Source organism: Cavia porcellus, unplaced genomic scaffold, assembly GCF_034190915.1.
Source record: "Cavia porcellus strain 051 isolate PalLab524CR breed Dunkin Hartley unplaced genomic scaffold, mCavPor4.1 scaffold_27, whole genome shotgun sequence".
NCBI classification, from domain to species: domain Eukaryota; kingdom Metazoa; phylum Chordata; class Mammalia; order Rodentia; family Caviidae; genus Cavia; species Cavia porcellus.
In genome coordinates, this window is record NW_026947510.1 from 43,254,664 (window position 1) to 43,272,430 (window position 17,767).

General features: G+C 33.6%; 1 protein-coding gene across 3 annotated transcripts in view; it reads left to right on the forward strand.

Moving 5' to 3' along the window:
• The window catches only part of Pik3c2g (phosphatidylinositol-4-phosphate 3-kinase catalytic subunit type 2 gamma), a 289,635-nt gene that overhangs the window by 102,526 nt on the left and 169,342 nt on the right, over positions 1-17,767 (forward strand). For all 3 annotated transcript variants that reach the window (XM_063237587.1, XM_063237588.1, XM_063237589.1), the window contains 2 exons: positions 1,814-2,002; positions 15,887-15,980. In XM_063237587.1, the coding sequence (XP_063093657.1) occupies positions 1,814-2,002; positions 15,887-15,980 (283 nt within the window). The remainder of the gene's footprint in view (positions 1-1,813; positions 2,003-15,886; positions 15,981-17,767) is intronic.

Below are 17,767 nucleotides of genomic sequence, written 5' to 3' on the forward strand. Positions count from 1 at the left end.
AATCCATCAAAAAGATGGGCGACAAACAAGCGTTTGTTGGCACTTCAAAAGAAAAGAGATAGAGAGACAGCATATGAAAACTTACCTGGAAAAAGGTAAGTAATAACCACAACCACTATGCACCCATTAGAATGGGTACTACTGAAGAGACATGTAAAAAATCGAGAATGTGGTGCAACAAAGCTGCAGGTAAAAATGTAATCTTTTACCACCACTTGGAAAAATAGTTTCACAATTTCTTTAATGGACAAACACTTAATTGACCTATAGACCAGTCATTCCCCTCCTCAGTTTATCTTGGAAGAACTGAAAAGAGATAGCACCCTTTAAAGACTTGCACACAAATAATCACAACACTTTTATTCATATCCCTAAAAGGGAAACAATCTGATACCTATCAAATAGAAGAATGAATAAGCAAACTATGATGTATTCATACAAAATGATACTCACTAATTAAAAGGAATGAACTTGATAGACTCAAAAATATGGGTCATTTCAAAACACTCCACTGAGAGAAAGAAATCATAAATAAAAGAGTGTGCATTCTATTTTTCCATTTCGGAGCTCTAAAATAGCAATCATTACTCTAGAGTGGAAGAAACCTTACCAGTCCCTCTGGTGGCATGAAAAACGTTTTTTTATCTTGATAGGATTGTGGTTGTTATCTTGTACATACACTTATTCAGATTTATTAAATAAAATCTGCATTTTCTTTTATATAAATTATGCTTCAGCAGTGGATGTAAAAAAAAAAGATAAAAGCAGTGTTGGTATTGGAGGGGAAAAAATGAACTTAATCAGAACAATTTATGTTGTAGTCATTTTACTATTGACTTTTTTCCCCTACTAGACTTCCAAATGGTAAAGATAAAAACAGCAATTATGAATTTTTGAAAGGGACTAAAAGATGGCTTACTGTACTCCAATACTTACAGGTGAAGATGACTTAAAAGAAGCTTTAGAGTAAATTAACATTTAAAATCATTAGATATTTCCTGTTACTCTTCTTGTGAGTCCTGGCTGATGTAAACTGAGCTGAGTGTGTAATTTGGAGGAAGCGGGCTTGAAAGGCTGCTATGGTCACAGGAGACACATTGTCCTCCAAATGAACTGTGGTTCTGCATGCTGCTGCTGGAGCATGAGCTAAACAAGATAGACCAGTGGCGCTTGTCCTGGACTGAGAACTCTGACCCAGGCCCCTTTCCAAGGGAAAATACTTGAGCATTTAAGAAAATGTCGTCATTGATATTTTCACTCCCATCTGCCAGTGAGCTCTGAAAATGTAAAACCAGAACGCAGGGATGAATTGTGATCTTTGTTCTTGAAGTTGACAGCAAGGAGTTTTTCTGAACTCTGATGAAACTTACTCTATGTTGAGGAAATCACATCTTCAATGTACGCTATTTCCTTATGGCCCCACTTGGGTGTAAGTTGATTTGTAGAAGAAGGAAGAGAATCAATGGGTAATCACCTCTGCTGTAAGTAGGACATGGTACAACATTCAGATAAAGAAAATAGAAGGCAGAAATTTTGCCAACTAAAAAGACACATTGACAAAAGTGACATGGATAAAGGGGGGGAAATAAATATGAATGACCTTTGCAGAACTTTTTCTATAACAGCCTTCAGTTGGAAAAATAAGTTGGTGGAACAACCTATAACACTAATCCAAGAAGATAAAGGACTGGCTTTCTGAAATAAATTAAACAGAACTGAAAGACCAGGAGTAAGGTCTTGTACTGTGCATTTACAGAAACACTTCCTTAGTGCAGCAAAGTCCAGGAAATTAGTTTCCAATCTGGTTTTTCAGACTCTCCGAGGAAAAGAGAAGATACTTATGGTTTTACCGCTTCTTCTGTAATAACCAAAACTGCTCACTCCCTTTGGTCCTGGGAAGTGCACCTGGATGGGATGAAAGGACCATTTCAGAAATGCACACCATCTTGAGAAGTTGGACATTTTCTCATCCTTTGGAAGCACTCGGGCTTTTGACTCCCAGGTATGAGTTGCATTGAACATGATATTCCTAAGAAGAATTTGTTTGAAGAGAAACAATAGAGGACCCTATAATTAATTCAAGAACTATTCCATGTGTTTTTCAATTTCAGTAGCTGTGGATATTAAAGTTAGATAACTACAAGCTATGAATACAAATTTCAAACAAATACAGACTATAATTGTGTCTTCACTCTAAATTTTAAGTAAAATTAGTGGATATAAATATTTTGAATAGAGTCTCATTGCTTTAAAAGAATTAACAACAAAACATTAAGTGGAGAGGGAATAATAATCCCTATTCTTCTCTCAAAATTTCAAAAAAAAAAATTAGATTGTGTCTTTTACTGTTTACGCAAAGTTTGGCAAAGTGCTCTTCATATACTAAGTATATTGTCAATAAAAGAAGGATGAAAGGAAAAGAAAAAAAGTCTACCCCTTGAAGTTCTCTAGATCTTCTCATAGAATAAGACACGTGGGTTGTGGGAAGGGGGCTAAAGATTTCTACCAGTTAAGGAGATCACTTCTGACCAAATGCAGGAATCCTCTGTATTCAAAGGCCATACTGATACCTCTTAGGTCTACAACTTCAGAACCAGGCAGGACTTAAACACCCGCTTCTACTCTAAATATACTCACTGTACCCTGAGAGGAGGAGAAAGGTGGGAAGGGGTGACACAAAGAACTTTCAAAGTCACTTATTAAATTTTTACAAATTTACAAATATGTAAATTACATGTTTACATATGTAAATATGTAAATCATTTCTTCTGAGAAATGATTGAGTAGAAAAGAAAGAGTGTTTTTCTTTGTTTCCCTGTTATTTCTGACAGTCTCTAACTTCATATATCAAGCTCAGAATTTACAGATTATCAATTGTGATGCTCATGCTGAAGCTCTTATTAGTCTTATGGTTTCATGTATTATGCTTACACTTCTTGCTTTATACAAAGAGGAATACACACACTCACAAATATTTCTCTTATCTGATCATTTCTTCCTAGTACAGTGCTCTATTACTTTATGAATTGCACCTCATTAAATATGTTCACATGAACATGTAAACATAAGTATATTTCCACTCATATTAGACTGAGAACTACTCAAGCAAAGACAGATGACCTTAGTCTCTGTTTTCAAGGTCTTAATAATACACAGAATTTAGTAATTACTTAGTACTGAATCGAACACTTCCTAAAATATGTAAGATTAGTTGTGCCTCATTTAAAGTTCAATGTATATTTTATTTCCCACTATTTTCATTAGTTGAATGAACTAACAAAATAATGATATGGTAAGAGAATCAATTGATAATCAATTCATATCTTTGGGATAATTCACAGTTCATCATGTTAGTGTTTAATGATTGCTTTGGAAAAGACAAGTTCTAATTTCCATCTTTGTCCTAATCTCTTTTTCTAGTTAAGGTATAAAAATAGAGGTAAAATTATTTTCCAAACTCTAGGTACTTTTGTTGAAGTAAGACACACTACTAGTACAAGTATGACTTTGTCATTCCTGAAATGATTAACAAATAAAAGATTGTATCAAAATGTAACAATAACAACTGATAGAATAAGACAAAATACTGCCAAATCATATATCTAATCAAGGAATACCATTCAGACCGTGCAAAGACCTTGAAAACTGAGCAAACAGACAATTAACACAGCTTAATAATGAATAAAGAATTTTGTCTAAGAAAATATACAAATAGTCAATAAGCATAGCAAAAGATGCTCAATAAAACTGACTACTAGGGAAATGCAAGTGAAAACCACATGATATACTGCTTCCTACTCCCTAGGATTGGCTAAAATCAAACAGGATGCAAAATTAAAAGTTTTGGTGAGAGTGTGGAGAAATCAGAAATCTCTGAAGGGTAAAAATGATGTGCAGTCATGTTGGAAAAGAGTACAACAATTCCCAAAATATTACACACAGACTTAACATATGACCCAATAATTGCACGCAAGTATATATTTAAGGTAAATGAAAATATTTCTATTAAAAAACTACATACATAAATTCTGATAGCAGTATTATTTTAGTAGATAAAATACAGAAACAACCCAAATATCCCTCAACTAATAAATGGTTAAATAAGATGTGGTCCATCTGTACAATGCAATATTCTAATTTGATAATAAAAAGGAGTAAATAGTGATATTGTATATGGTACAACATGGAGTTTTAAAATGATATGCTAAGTGGAAGAAGCCAACTACAAAGACCACATATTGCATATAATTCCATTTATATGAGATGCAAACATTAGCAAATTTATAGAGACAAAAAGCATGACAAAATGCATGACAAAATGATAACTTAGGGCTAGGCAAGTTTGGATAGAAATAGGAAACGACTACTAATGGATACGAAGTTTCTTTTTGTGTTTATTATTACACATATCTGGGAAAGTGTTTAAAATAAACATTGAATTGTGCTTTAAACAAGGATAAACTGGATAGTATTTGAATTGTGGGTCAATGAAGCTGTTTAAAATTTATAGGAAAATAACTGCAAAGATAAAATCACTATCTATACAATCTTGAAAGCTTATTTTTCTAATGGGACAAATTTCTAAAGCAACTTTTTTTAAACCTTATTTTATTAGTATACACATTATTCTATATGTTATCTAAAGACATTTAATGCCCACTAATATTTTTGTGAAAAGAAGACTATTCTTACAAACACTATTGAGAAGGTAATATCGCTTTGGTTAGACATAAAATGAAAGGATTAACTGGAAAAACTTTAATACTCTAATCATTAATTTAAAAAAAAAATTATAGTTCTACTTCTCTCCGGAAAGGAATCCTGAAAATATAGTTAATTCCCTTAATGTTTAAGTATATGGATCAAATTTTATTAAATGCCCCTGAGTATGATCTCACTTTACTGTCCATAATAGCACTAGAAAGCATATACTACTATTATTCTGATTTTGCATATGAAGAAACTGGGATTTACACAGGATAAATTGTCCCAGGTGACCTAGTAAACTGAGGTAAAAATTAAGTCCAGGCATGCATGAAAACAGAGCTTGCAGTCTTAAACACCATGCTTTACAGCCTTCCTGCATAAGCCCTCTGTTTACATTTTTAATATATTGACTATCCTGAAATAGCTTTTACAATTGTAAAAAACAGTACTTAGCTATCTTACCATGTTCAGATGTTTCTACTTCACTCTGTAATTTCTTTTTTTCTGGATAATCAGGATTTAATAGTCAGAGATTGTAAGAACTGGTTTCAAAGTAAGAGACTATTAGGCTTCATTTGGATTACTGAGTTAAGTCATGATTTATTTGCACACTGCAAAGTTCTTTCTCATTCACCAATTAGAACCATTGAAAAGGTTGGAATATTTCCCACTGTACTCATCTTATGACTCCCACTTCCAGGTTAACAGAACTATTAAAAAACTTGAGGACAAGCTGTTTCCAGAAATGAACCTTTCAACTCCTCTAAATTCAAAAGCTGACTTTTCTGAGAACAAACACTATGCGCTTGTTAAATGAGTTGTCAGTGTTCTCAGAGGTCTGTATTTTTCTCCTTTGAAGAGGTTGTTTGTTATATGGTTTAACCTCTTGAGAGCTAGTATGCTTCATATTGAGTTTGGAGAATTTTTAAGATGGCTGTTTATTTAATCTTGTCTGAAGAGTCACCAACTCCTTTTAGATTCTTTTTTTCAACCAGAGACATGATGAAATTTAATTTATGTAGAAGGGGCCAAGGAGTGTTAGTATTTCCACTACTGAGTACGGCCAGAGTGCTCACTGAGTACTGATACTTCCATTAGAGAAGGTGGAGCTGTCACAGTAACAGAGACCTAGGGCTAAAGTTTGTGGTTGTTGGCAGATGGTTGCTATTTTCCTGAACCCTGAAGCACAGGCACAAATATTCAGCTGCTAATAGCAAGCAGAAATTATCCAAGGAATTAAAAGTCAGTTCAAGGAAAGTGTTCATTTAAAAATAGCAATTCTGAGTTGGCATCTGAGGCTTACATCAGGAGCTTAAATAAAAATTTGACAAGGCACCAGAGCTTGATCCCATATGATGTAAAATTACTGTTTTGCAGGAAGAAAAGCAAATACTTAATCAGAAGTGCCATAGTTTCCAAAATCAGTTTCTCTAGGAAATTGTTTCACAAAATATTTGCACCAAACCACTATATTGTTTATTGTAGAGTTAAGTTTAAACCTAAGCCATTTTTGACTAACATTGTAAAATAGAAAGAATGGCATATGCACTAGTGAGACAGCTGAAAACTTCTGCAGTTGGATAATTAAGTGATGCATGATAATGTATATTTCTTATTTATTAAGCAAAAAAAGTGTGTGTGCAGAAAAATTGGTAAGGACTGAATCAAAGAAAAAATAAGCCACAGTGACTATAAAACACACAGTTTATAAAGACTCAAGCTGTTCACTACACAGTGTACTCTGTGCTATAATTAAGGTAGGTAGTAACATCCATATGAACCCAAAGAACAGAAGTAAATGCTTTCAGAGAAAGTTAAGAAAATCTGAACTAAGAAATTCAATTCTGATTTGAAATACTCATGGGGATTTCCTGAAATAAAACTAGCATGTGTATGGTCATGGAGATTCAGACAATAGTGAATAAATTTAATATAATAGAATTCTACTAAAGATACTACAGTGAAAAGGAGGGGACAATTTTAAATAGTTTCTGACTTCTTGAGCCAGCTAAGAAATTATGGACTTTCTATGGCAGCCCAAGGAATTCTGTTAAGAATGGGAGTCATATAAACAGATTTATGCTGTATAAGGATAGTTCTGGCATCATTGTGAAGGATAGATTTTTAAAAGAAGGTGAGAGCAAGGATATCAGATAGATGTCAGGTACTAGAATAATCTACTTGAAATATAGTCTTGGCTTGGGCTAAGTCATAAGGATCCACAGAGCAGGTTTGAAAGATGTGTCAGAGGAAGTAACAGAGAAAAGATAGGGAAAACTTTGAGCTTCCTGATTTAGGTTAATGATAGAAAATTACATTATTAACCAAGGCAAGGTTTTCAAGGGAGAGAAAATTGCAGGAGTGAAAATCGAAGAGTTCTATTTTGATTGTGTTACATTTTTTAAATCTCAAAAGGGAATTTCTAAGAAAGACACCCAGCAGTCAGCTGCATAGATAGATCTCAAATTTAGCAGAGTCCAGACCATGAAAAAATTGGGATCCATTGCCTTTAAATTAGTAAATGAAGTCACAAAATTAGAAGCTGTAAAACAGGTATTGTGTGAAAACAAAAAATATTGAAAGAGGCCCAAGATAGAATGCTGGAGAGCCATAACATTTTAAGAGCAAAACCAAGTTTAAAAAAATTAATAAAGTGGAAAAAAATCACCAAGATGTTGGAGAACACTTGAAAAAAAAAAGATTAGGGGGGTTTAGCATTCATAAAAAGATCTTCAAAGGTTTTAGAAAAGTATTAAACTGGGTTAGGTCTGAAAACATACAAATGAATTTGAAAGTTGAGTGGTTATTGATGATATTTGTCAGTGCAGGGGGATTTTAATTTTTATTTTTATTGATAATAATTATATACATTGTGAAGCACAACACAATCCTTGACATAAGTAAACATTGCCTAAAGATTAAATAAAATTTCCAACTTATCATTTTTATGATGAGAATTTTTAAAATGTATTCTATTTTTTGAAATTTTCAAATATGCAATATAATGTTATTACTTTCTGTGGTTACTGTGCAGTGTAAGAAATCACCAAATTTACTTTTCTAGTCCAACTGAAATTTTATCCTTTGATCATCTCATTTCATCCTGTCTTCTACCAACCTCTGATAACTGCCTTTCTACTCTCGGTTTCTATGGAATCCATATATTTTAGATCCACATATACATGACATCATACACTATTGTCTTTCTGAAGCTGACTTATTGCACTATTTATAATGTGCTCTAGGTTCATCAATGTTTTCAAAACTGGGGCTTTTTTTTGAGACTCTGTAGTATTCCACTGTGTGTATGTATTGTATTTCCTTTATCCATTTATTAATAGACAGCTCACTTGCTTCTGTATCCTAGCTACTGTGCATAATGCTGAGATTTGCATTACAGTGCAGATGTCTCTGTGTCATTCCAACTTCAATTTCCTTGAGTATACATCTAGAGGTGAAATTGCCTATATATATCTTGGTAATGAAACTGAATCCCATGCTTCAGTTTTCTGAGGAGAAAAGACAGAGAGAGATAAATTGTGTTTCCTGGAATTGAACAGTGATAAAGGCAAAAAGAAAGCTCAAGTTAGAAGACCTCAGAAAAATATTTTTGAGATTTGGAGTTTATATGCCTGTTTAAATCAAAATATGTCTAGCATGTTTATGAATTGAGGGGAAGGATACATAAAGGAAAAATTTTAAACAATAAGTAAAGCAGCAAAATGAAATGGTATCAAAAGCCAAGAAGCTGGGACAAAAGTGCAAGTGGGAACTGTACCCACTTCTTGCTCTCAGGTGGGCGTGATATTAATGAAGTCATAGATCAGCATGTAAAACAAGAGAAAAATGTGCAAATATCACTGTGTAGTACCTTTCATGAGCATAATTGATTCCATGATTCAGTAAAAGATGATTGCTGCTTCCTTTTGTGAACCAAATTATTTACAAATAAACGAATTCATGTATCGAAGTACAACTATATTCTCCACCAAGGAAAACTCATGCTGGTAATCTGAGAATGAAAGAAGTGAAACTTCATTTTCTCTTGGTGTACTTTTAAAGACATTTCTTAAGTTATTTTTAAATTTCATAGATAACAAATAGGTATTGAAATTAGATATATCTGCTCTCCCAGACAGTATTTGCATGACTTGGACAGGTTTCTTTACCTATAAAATAGGAGTAATAGAATTATGTATTTTGTAGGAGTGTTATCTAAATAAAGTCAAGTATTTATGAAAACATTCAATACGGCTACCAATCATCCTTATCATCAATATCCTCTTTGCAATTTTATTTTTAAAAGACTATAGTTTTCAGATGCTCTCATTGTCAAATTACAAATATCAATCGCATCATATAGAAATAAAAAATGTCAATAATTTAAAGTGACTTTCATTATGAAAGCTATAAGTATCACAAAATATTTCACACTCGTTGAATTTATATACTATGCTATATAATCTCATATACAGAACAATCTCTCTAAAATTATTATCAACTTCCATAATTTCCCCCATTTTACTGATTCCCATTATACCAATGAAGAGAGTGAAACACAATTTTATCTGTTTATTAACATATACATATGGGCAGCCTACTTGTGTTGGCACTCCATTGGGCACTGAAACTAGCATGTTTAACAAAAAAAGAAAAAGAGAAGAAAAATAAAAAAAATTCTCCTCATGGAGTTGCAATCTGCTGGAGATATGTAAGAGACCATTACCAAACTATAAATATAAAACAACTGTTATGACATTGCTGAGTGAACGTCTCATGGTTCTAAGCTGCACATACAGCAAAGGAAACAAATGTTTTCTTCAACATGGGAAAATCTGCCTTAAGGGAAGTTGTTTGAACTCAGATACAAAGCAAGAGTGAGAATAAAGTAGCACAAAAGAATGAGTAAAAGAAGAGTTTTCGGGGCTGAGGTTAACTAAATGTGACCAGGCACTGGGACAACAATTACACTTGAGGCTCCAGAAGAAAGTGGAACGCTTGCAGTCGGGGCAGGAGTGTGCTGTATAAAACGAATTGCCATGTTGAGACGGTATTAGACGACTGTGACATAGACTTCTAAATAGGGCCAGTTTTGGCCACTTAGCTCTTCTTTCATTAAAAATGGGAAGACTCAAGTGATTCTGAGAAAATATTTTAACAGCATTGCCTCTTGTAAAGATCCTATTGGTTTCCAAGTGAAGCACAGGTTTGCTAAAAGAAGCTAAATTACGTTAGGGATGTCCAGTTAGGAAGCTGTGGAAGTAGCTCAGGGGTCATGGAAGAGCAGGAAAGCAGATAAATGTGACTATGATGCTGTGATTAATGAAACAAAATGAGAAAAACATATAGTAATAACAATAAAGGATTGTACACAGGGCTGGTGGCAATGAAGAAGAGAAGTATCGAGGATTGTAGCTACATTTTCATCTTCAATAAGTAGGTAATGGAAATGTTCACCAAGATAAGATGCATTAGATGACAAATTTCCTATGAGGAATCTCACTGTTCAGGTTGGATATGTTGGCTTTAAAGTGTATTTGAAGTGGCTGAGTCTATAGTTCTAGAGACTCAAAGCACAACTCTTCACACTAGAGATTTCAATGTGCAAATCATCCACAGAAGGATAGAAATTAAGTCAAAGATATACATGAATGTACTTGGAAAGCAACCATAAGGGGGGAAAAGAACAGCCTTGATGTTTAGACTTACATTCTTTAGTTTTTTTTAACTTGTACTACTTTTGCATGTCATGTTTAATGTATCCAAACACAGAATATATATGGTGATTTCAAAACAAAACTTGCTTTATGTCAGTGACTTTCTAAGCTTTCTATAAGTAGAATCAAAACATAATGAAAAAAATAGGAACAAAATCAAGAACTACTCTTTGGAGCCAGGCATGGTGGTACACATCTGGAATCCCAGCACTGGGGAGGCTGAGGCAGGAGGATGGCTGTGAGTTTGAGACTAGCCTGAACTACATAGTGAGACCTTGCCTCAAAAAAATCAAAACAAACGAACAGAAAAACCTACTCTTTAATTATAAGTAGCCATTTTGACTCATTAATACCATGACTGTATGGTTAATTCCAAATTTCTATATGACAGTTCATAAATTGCATCAGGAAATTATGTATAGGTTTTATGTCTCTTTGAGTCTGGAATTTTTATTCCTTTTTGTCCATTGACTGGGAAAACACTCCAGTCCAAATAAACACATCACACAGTTTATTGTGTGCATCTATAGATCAATTTAGAATGCGATACATAAATAATACATTCAAGTCAGTCTTGTGATTTTATATAAATAGCATGGTAAAATCTATTGGAAATAACAGAAGGGTCTGGTCCCTTGCATAATTTGGATTCTCATTTCAGTGCCACAAGTATCCTCAAGAAAACTGCTTAAACTCCCTGAGTTTCAGTTTCTTTATCTATATAATAGGAAGCCTGGACTGGGTCTCCAAGTTTTCTTGGGTTCTAATGTTCTATAACCGTGCTAACATCTTTGGAAGAATATCAATTATTTAATAAAAGTACCCAGTCATCTTAAAGAAACATCATTCATCATTTGCTTAGAAAAAAAGAATGTCTGCCAGAGCTAAAACTTGTTAGTTCTAGAACCATAGCAGTGATATTTATACTGATGTTTTTCTTTCAACCGATGCTGTGTGTCATCAGAATCAAAACCTATTGGACTAACAGTTCCACAGTTCTAATGGTTTTCTAATTCTAACCTGACATTGGGGCTTTTAACTATGAATAGCCTTGTGGCATTCTGCATGAATTCTTGCCATATATTCTAAAGGCTGACATTTCTATTATGCTTAAATTTGATCTCAGGTTTCTTACCTTTTCAGTTTACTCAAAATTGCTTTTCTTAAAGGTCGATATTTGTTACATCACACTTAGCTTTCACCTATCACTTCAAAAGTTCTTTGAATATGATATTGTTCCTATATAATTTTCAAAGTAGAAAAAAAAGAACCAAAGAGAAAAACAATAGTACAGGCAGAACATAAGAAAGGAGCAGAAATGGCAAAAAATATTCAAGTCAGCTGGAAAAAGTTGAAACACATATTTTTCTGTTGAAATTTCATTTCATGACACTGGCCCAGTTGAAATTTGCCTGACTCTTTGTAGTATTCCTGTGGTTCCCTGAGAGGAGAACTGCAAAAGTTTGGAAAGACAGAAAATAAATGGCAATTTGCAAATCTCATTGGTCAGACGACTTCTAAACCAGGGAGGACATCAGTTCTGCTTTGCTGTCTTAGAAACAGACCACAGGTGCAGACTTCTGGGTTATCCACACTTCCACCCCCACAGCACCCCTCCACAGGCAGAGACACATACAAAATAGGGTTGTCCATACCTCCTTCTCACAGTGAGGTCTGAAGTTCCCAAAATGTCTGTAGGGATGTCACCAAGCTCAAAATGTTTCCATAATAATTTTAAGATGTCATTTACCTTTGTTACTCTCATTTGTTTGTGAACATAGAGTTTCTCAAAGTTGCATGACTTGCACTGTTGCAAAACATTTAATGTAAAAAAAAGATAAGAAACTTTAGTCTTTCTATTGAGCTGGATATTGAAGAGATGTACAAAACTGTAAAGCAGCATCACTTGTCCCTAAATATTCCCTTTGTTTCTTGAAAATACGGCTATTTTTCATAGAAATACAGTGTTTTGGTTAGCACAAAATGGGTCTATTAAGGTTATTTTGAATGAATGAATATTTCTTAAATATCTTGATTTTATTTCTGACAATGCAACCCATATAAACAAAACTCTTTCTAGTCTTCAATAATTTTTAAACATTTAAAAATCACTGTTAGTGATAATTCAGTGACTAGCGACCAGTTAGCTTTTCTCTCCATTTGAGCTACAATTACTTGAACACTTGGCCATCTTCTCCTGAGCCATATAGGCATGGCCATTTCAACAGAATTCTTTGCTGGAACCCAAACCTTGTATTCACCTTATTGATAAAATATGGTGTCACTATTTTGTTGAAAATCTTTCTCAAAATGTTTATCCTGATGCTTTCGTTTTACTTAATCTTTTCACCTTGTGAGTTTTAGTCAGATGTTCTAAATTGTATTGATTCTTAGTCTTAGTCCTCAAGGAGTCTTTTTTCTTTACCTTTGTCTCTCAATATTCTTACTAGACAATGGGCTGAGTTCAAGTTTTAGGTAATACCTTAATGATTACTGTACAGGGTTATATTTATTGGAGTTATGCAATCTTCTCCTTAATACCAGGGAATCAAGAGGTACCCCAATTAAGAGGTCAAGGGCCTGAGGACATAGTTCAGTACTACAAGTACCTGCCTAACAAACGTAATATTGTGAGTTCAATCCCCAGTACCAAAAAAAAAAAAAAAAAAAAAAAAAAAAAAAAAAAAAATCAAGAGGCCAAATAAATTCTTAACAAGTAAACCAGTGATGTGATGTTTTGTTTCTGCTCTGGTCTCCAGATGTACTTGGGAATTTATATTAGGTAACATGACATTACTGAACATTTAGAAAATGATGAATAACTTAGTGGGACTTATCTTGTATAGACTTTGTTAAGCCTATTTTTAAATGCATTTTTACATGTGGACATGTCTTTCATCTTACATGATCTTTCCAATGAACCGTACCACTTCAGTGGCCAGATTATTTTCATTATCTGAAGCCATATCTCCATTTATGATACTGCAACAAAATGTTTTCTGTTTGAGTATAAGGAAGTTTCCTTTAAATATCTAAGTCAAGACCTAGTTGCCATCATCCTGGTGAATTTTCCAATAGTATGTTTGTTTCTTCCCAGATTCAAAGTAATGTCCAGGCCTGCAATGATTAATGATCCCAAAATAGAATTACTAAGGAGTGTCCCCTGGTTTATGACTGGCAAGAATTATATGCACAAATCAAAAATTTGGGAAATGTGATAACCTGAGTTGTGGAAACGTCAAAACAAGTTTCAGGCCTTCTATTATATATGACATTTCAGTATGTAAATAGTACACCTAAGTCAGAAAACTAATGTGGATAACCCTCACCTCACTGATGAACAAGCTACAGACCATGAAATGCCAGCAACTATATCCCAGAAGACTGTTTAAATAGTTCCAGACATCATCAAAAGGAAGAAATGCCAGGATTTGGGAAACATGTTTGTCCTGTACGTAAGCTCAGAGCCCATGAAAAAGAAGGTTAAAGACAAATCCTCTGAGGCTGATTATGCCACAAACTTAGAGGCATTTGGAACAGACTGTGAGAAAAGCAGATAAAAATATTCTGATTTCATGGGTTTTACAATCTAGTATACAGAAAGAAGTAAGATGTTTAGCAAAGAATTTTTGCTTTGGCCTATTGCTTGTATATTGTTGTTCTTCCTTTCTTCTCATCAAATCAATAAGATAAAATAGCCAGACAAAAAAGTAAAAATGACTACCCCATTTAACAAGTCATCACATAGGCAACAAGTAGACTAAATAACTATTCCCACTAAGGCTTCAGACTGCCCTAAAACTGACCTTGATGTCTACAAGCTTCAGACAAATGGTTTAGTAATTGAAAGCAATAAATTAGAGTCAATTGCATTTAGCTAGGAGATTCTGAAGTCTTAATGTGCTAAAATAAGCTGACATCTTCTGGCTTTGCATTTGGATTGCACTCTTCTGCTCTCTGTCTGGGTATGAGGTTAGGCTGAGATCTTCTGAACTTCGTGCTTCCAGAGATGTGTCTGAATTACAGTTTTCACTAGATCTTGTTTGTAGGATGTTCAGAGGGAGAGAATTTGTATTTGTAAATAATTTGCAAGTCAGAAATAAGAATTTTAAGGGACTAACCTTAAAAGTGAAGTTCTTATTGCGGTTAAAATGCCCAGTTTAATTCAAGGGGTGGGGCATAGGCATGTTGAGCATTACATTTCAAGCTGTTTTCAAGGACAGTTGAGGGATACTGAGCAATGCCGTTTTTCACTTGACTCTGTAGCTGCCTGGTATTCATTTCACCCTTCAGTAAGCTAATATCCTAAAAAGTGACTGCACACTAAAGACTGTAGAGTTTTCTGACTTTAGCACTGCTGGGAGGCAATCTTCAGTGCCTTCACCTGACTTACTCCCCTATTAAAGGAATTTAAGGGGTTTTTTTTGGTTTTGTTTATTAATTTATGTCTTTTTAAAGAAGTTACTGTCAGTAGTTTATTGAAGTTATAAATTATACCTATTATGTTTTTAATTTATGAAAATAACTTGTTTATTTAAAGTTAATTATTCTTACCAAAACCCTAATCATGTCAAAGCAGTAGGTTAAAATCATCACAAACCAGGGGCTGGGGATGTAATTCAGTGGCGTAAGTGACTGCCTGGCAAATGCAAGATCATGAGTTCAATTCCCAGTACCAAAAAAAATAAAAATTAAATAAATAAATAAAACATCTCAGAGCAGTATGGTGCCTATATTATGTCCAGATATTTCCCATGAACTTTGAGATAACTGAATTTAATTTTTTGATGGAACGGGATGATGACAATCTGGAGAACTCATTTGAAAATAAAACTGTCTTTGGAATATGGTTTTAAAATGCTACATATCTTCACAGATTTAGTTTAATAGCAGATATTTATCAAATGCTTAATGAGTGCTAAATCTTAAAACAGGAATGTGCAGCTCCAAAATGAATAACACAGCTAACCTCAAGATCTTCAACCTAGTGACATTTATCCTTAGAAAATAATGTTGGCTGGTTTACTATAAAGAACTTTGGTGTGTTTCACTAAGACCTAGCCAAAACCAATTTTAAAAGATTAGATCCCATTTTTAATCACAAACTATCGAATATCCACTTAGTGATTATTTAACAAATTCTAGGCTAAATGGAAAAATGCAGATCTCCATGTTTTAGAAAAAATTTTAGACATTTTGCATTTCCCAAGTTTTAGATAATAAAACTGATGGGAACCTAAAGATCTTCCTTTGTGAAGTCTGGTGGAAAAGGCTTTCTACTGCAGTCCACAGCAAAGTATGGGCTATAAAAAAGGGAACAAAAGAATTGCAGTACGAATTCTCATTGACTATGGATTATTAGTTTATCTTATATAACAACTGTGGGATTCATTCCCTGCTGTCACTGATATGTATTGCTCCTCACCATTACCAACTCTACAGACGTACATACTATGTATCAGTTTTCCAGATCAGGAAATTCGTGAAGTGGCCGTTCAGCAACTGGACAAACTCTTGAATGATGAACTATTGGAGTTTCTCCCACAGCTTGTTCAGGTAAGACCTCAGGGTTGCCAAGGGAGTCCCAGATTTTAACTAATGATTCTCTTTATGTTCCCAATGAATCAGCAACAGCCTGTTTAGAAGTGATATATTGGCCAGCCAGAGAACTAAATTATAGATTATATGTCAATGTGAACAATACAGACATTTCCTAGGGCAAAAAAGAAGACATACAAATCCCAAAAAGGAAAAAAAAAATAAAACTATCTACTTATTAATTATACCAGGAAAAAACAAGAGTTTGTGTCATAAAATCTTTCAATGGTTTTATATGTAAAACATTAGCCAAATAAAGGTTATGTAGAAGTAATTACTTGCTAGGTAGATCTCACAATTAAAGTTTCTTATCTTTCCCAGAGAGAATTCTAATGTTGCTTATAAATCTTATTAAAGTAGTTCTCATACCCAAATTCTGCTGCTCACTAGTACATTTTAATGACCCCAAATGTTATAATGTTAGGATAATTTTAGAAAAGAACATGAAGTTAATAGGAAATATGAGCAAGGACAGACATAGTCTGAATATGATGAAAGATTAGCAAATAATTGCACATATTAAAGGTGTGCATGTAAAAGACTGAAGACTCAAACTGTGATGATAATTCTTCTCTCTATGAAGAATTTTAAAATACTGATCATTGTGTTTTTTTTTCAAACTCAAATGTTTTCTTATATGAAAGATTTGAAGCTATTTCAAATTCCAGGTACCTCAGTTCTGGCCATTGATAGAAGACTGGGAATGATGAGGAAGAACCTCTTAATAAAATCTAAACCACGTTAGTTTGCACACACAACCTGAATTTCTTTGAAGTTTTTCAAAAGGAAAGGCGCAATGGTGTAGAACTAGTTATACCATAGAAAGTTCTGCTACTCCTTATAGTAAGAACTTCCTTCATCTGGAAAGAATAGCGTAATGAGGAACAAAATAATACAATTTGTAAGATCACTATGTGATGGCTTATAAGTATGAGCAGCACAGTAACTAACCCATCTCAGAAGAGTAAATTTTTAACAAAATACATTTACTCTCATTTGAAACCCCAGAGTTAATACATTTTGGCACAAAGAATAACTATGAGAGCCATATTCCTGCAAATTGAAATTTATAAGAAAGTGGACAAAACAACTTAGCAAATACACAGGAGGTAAAATTAAATAAAGCTCTAATTAAATTAACCAAAAGTGAGGTTTATAACATGTCCTATAATGGGAACAAATGTACAAGGTAACTAGAAAATAAATGAAAACTGGATAGGCTTTAATGATAGTTGTTGCAAAGTTTACAGTAAGACTGTCGTGCCTTATCGTGACCTTAAAGCTCTTTGATACATAAAAATCATACTCTGTTTATTATTTTCTGGAATCATATTATTTTGTTATGAATTATTGTATTAGAATGAAGCCGGCTATATTAAACCAGTAAGAAAGACATTTGAGACTATAATGAAAACAGAATATGTGGTTCAGAGCAAAGAATTAAATAAGACAAAATGTGAAGTTATTATACACCACAGGTTGTAACCATGCAGGTAGATTCCGAGGACATAGTTCACAATAATATGGTGTGCACACAAAAATTTATTGCATACTACATACTGAGGCAGGGTTTCAGAATAAAACAAGGAGTTTTAGGCAAAAAAGGCAATTCAAGAGCAATAGTTACTGGGTTCAGTAAGAAATAATGGGAAGAAATTGAAAAACAGTCATCATGGAAGTTAATTTTCAGACATCTCCTGTTCATATATCTTTGTTATATAGATGAACTAAGTTTTATTTATTAC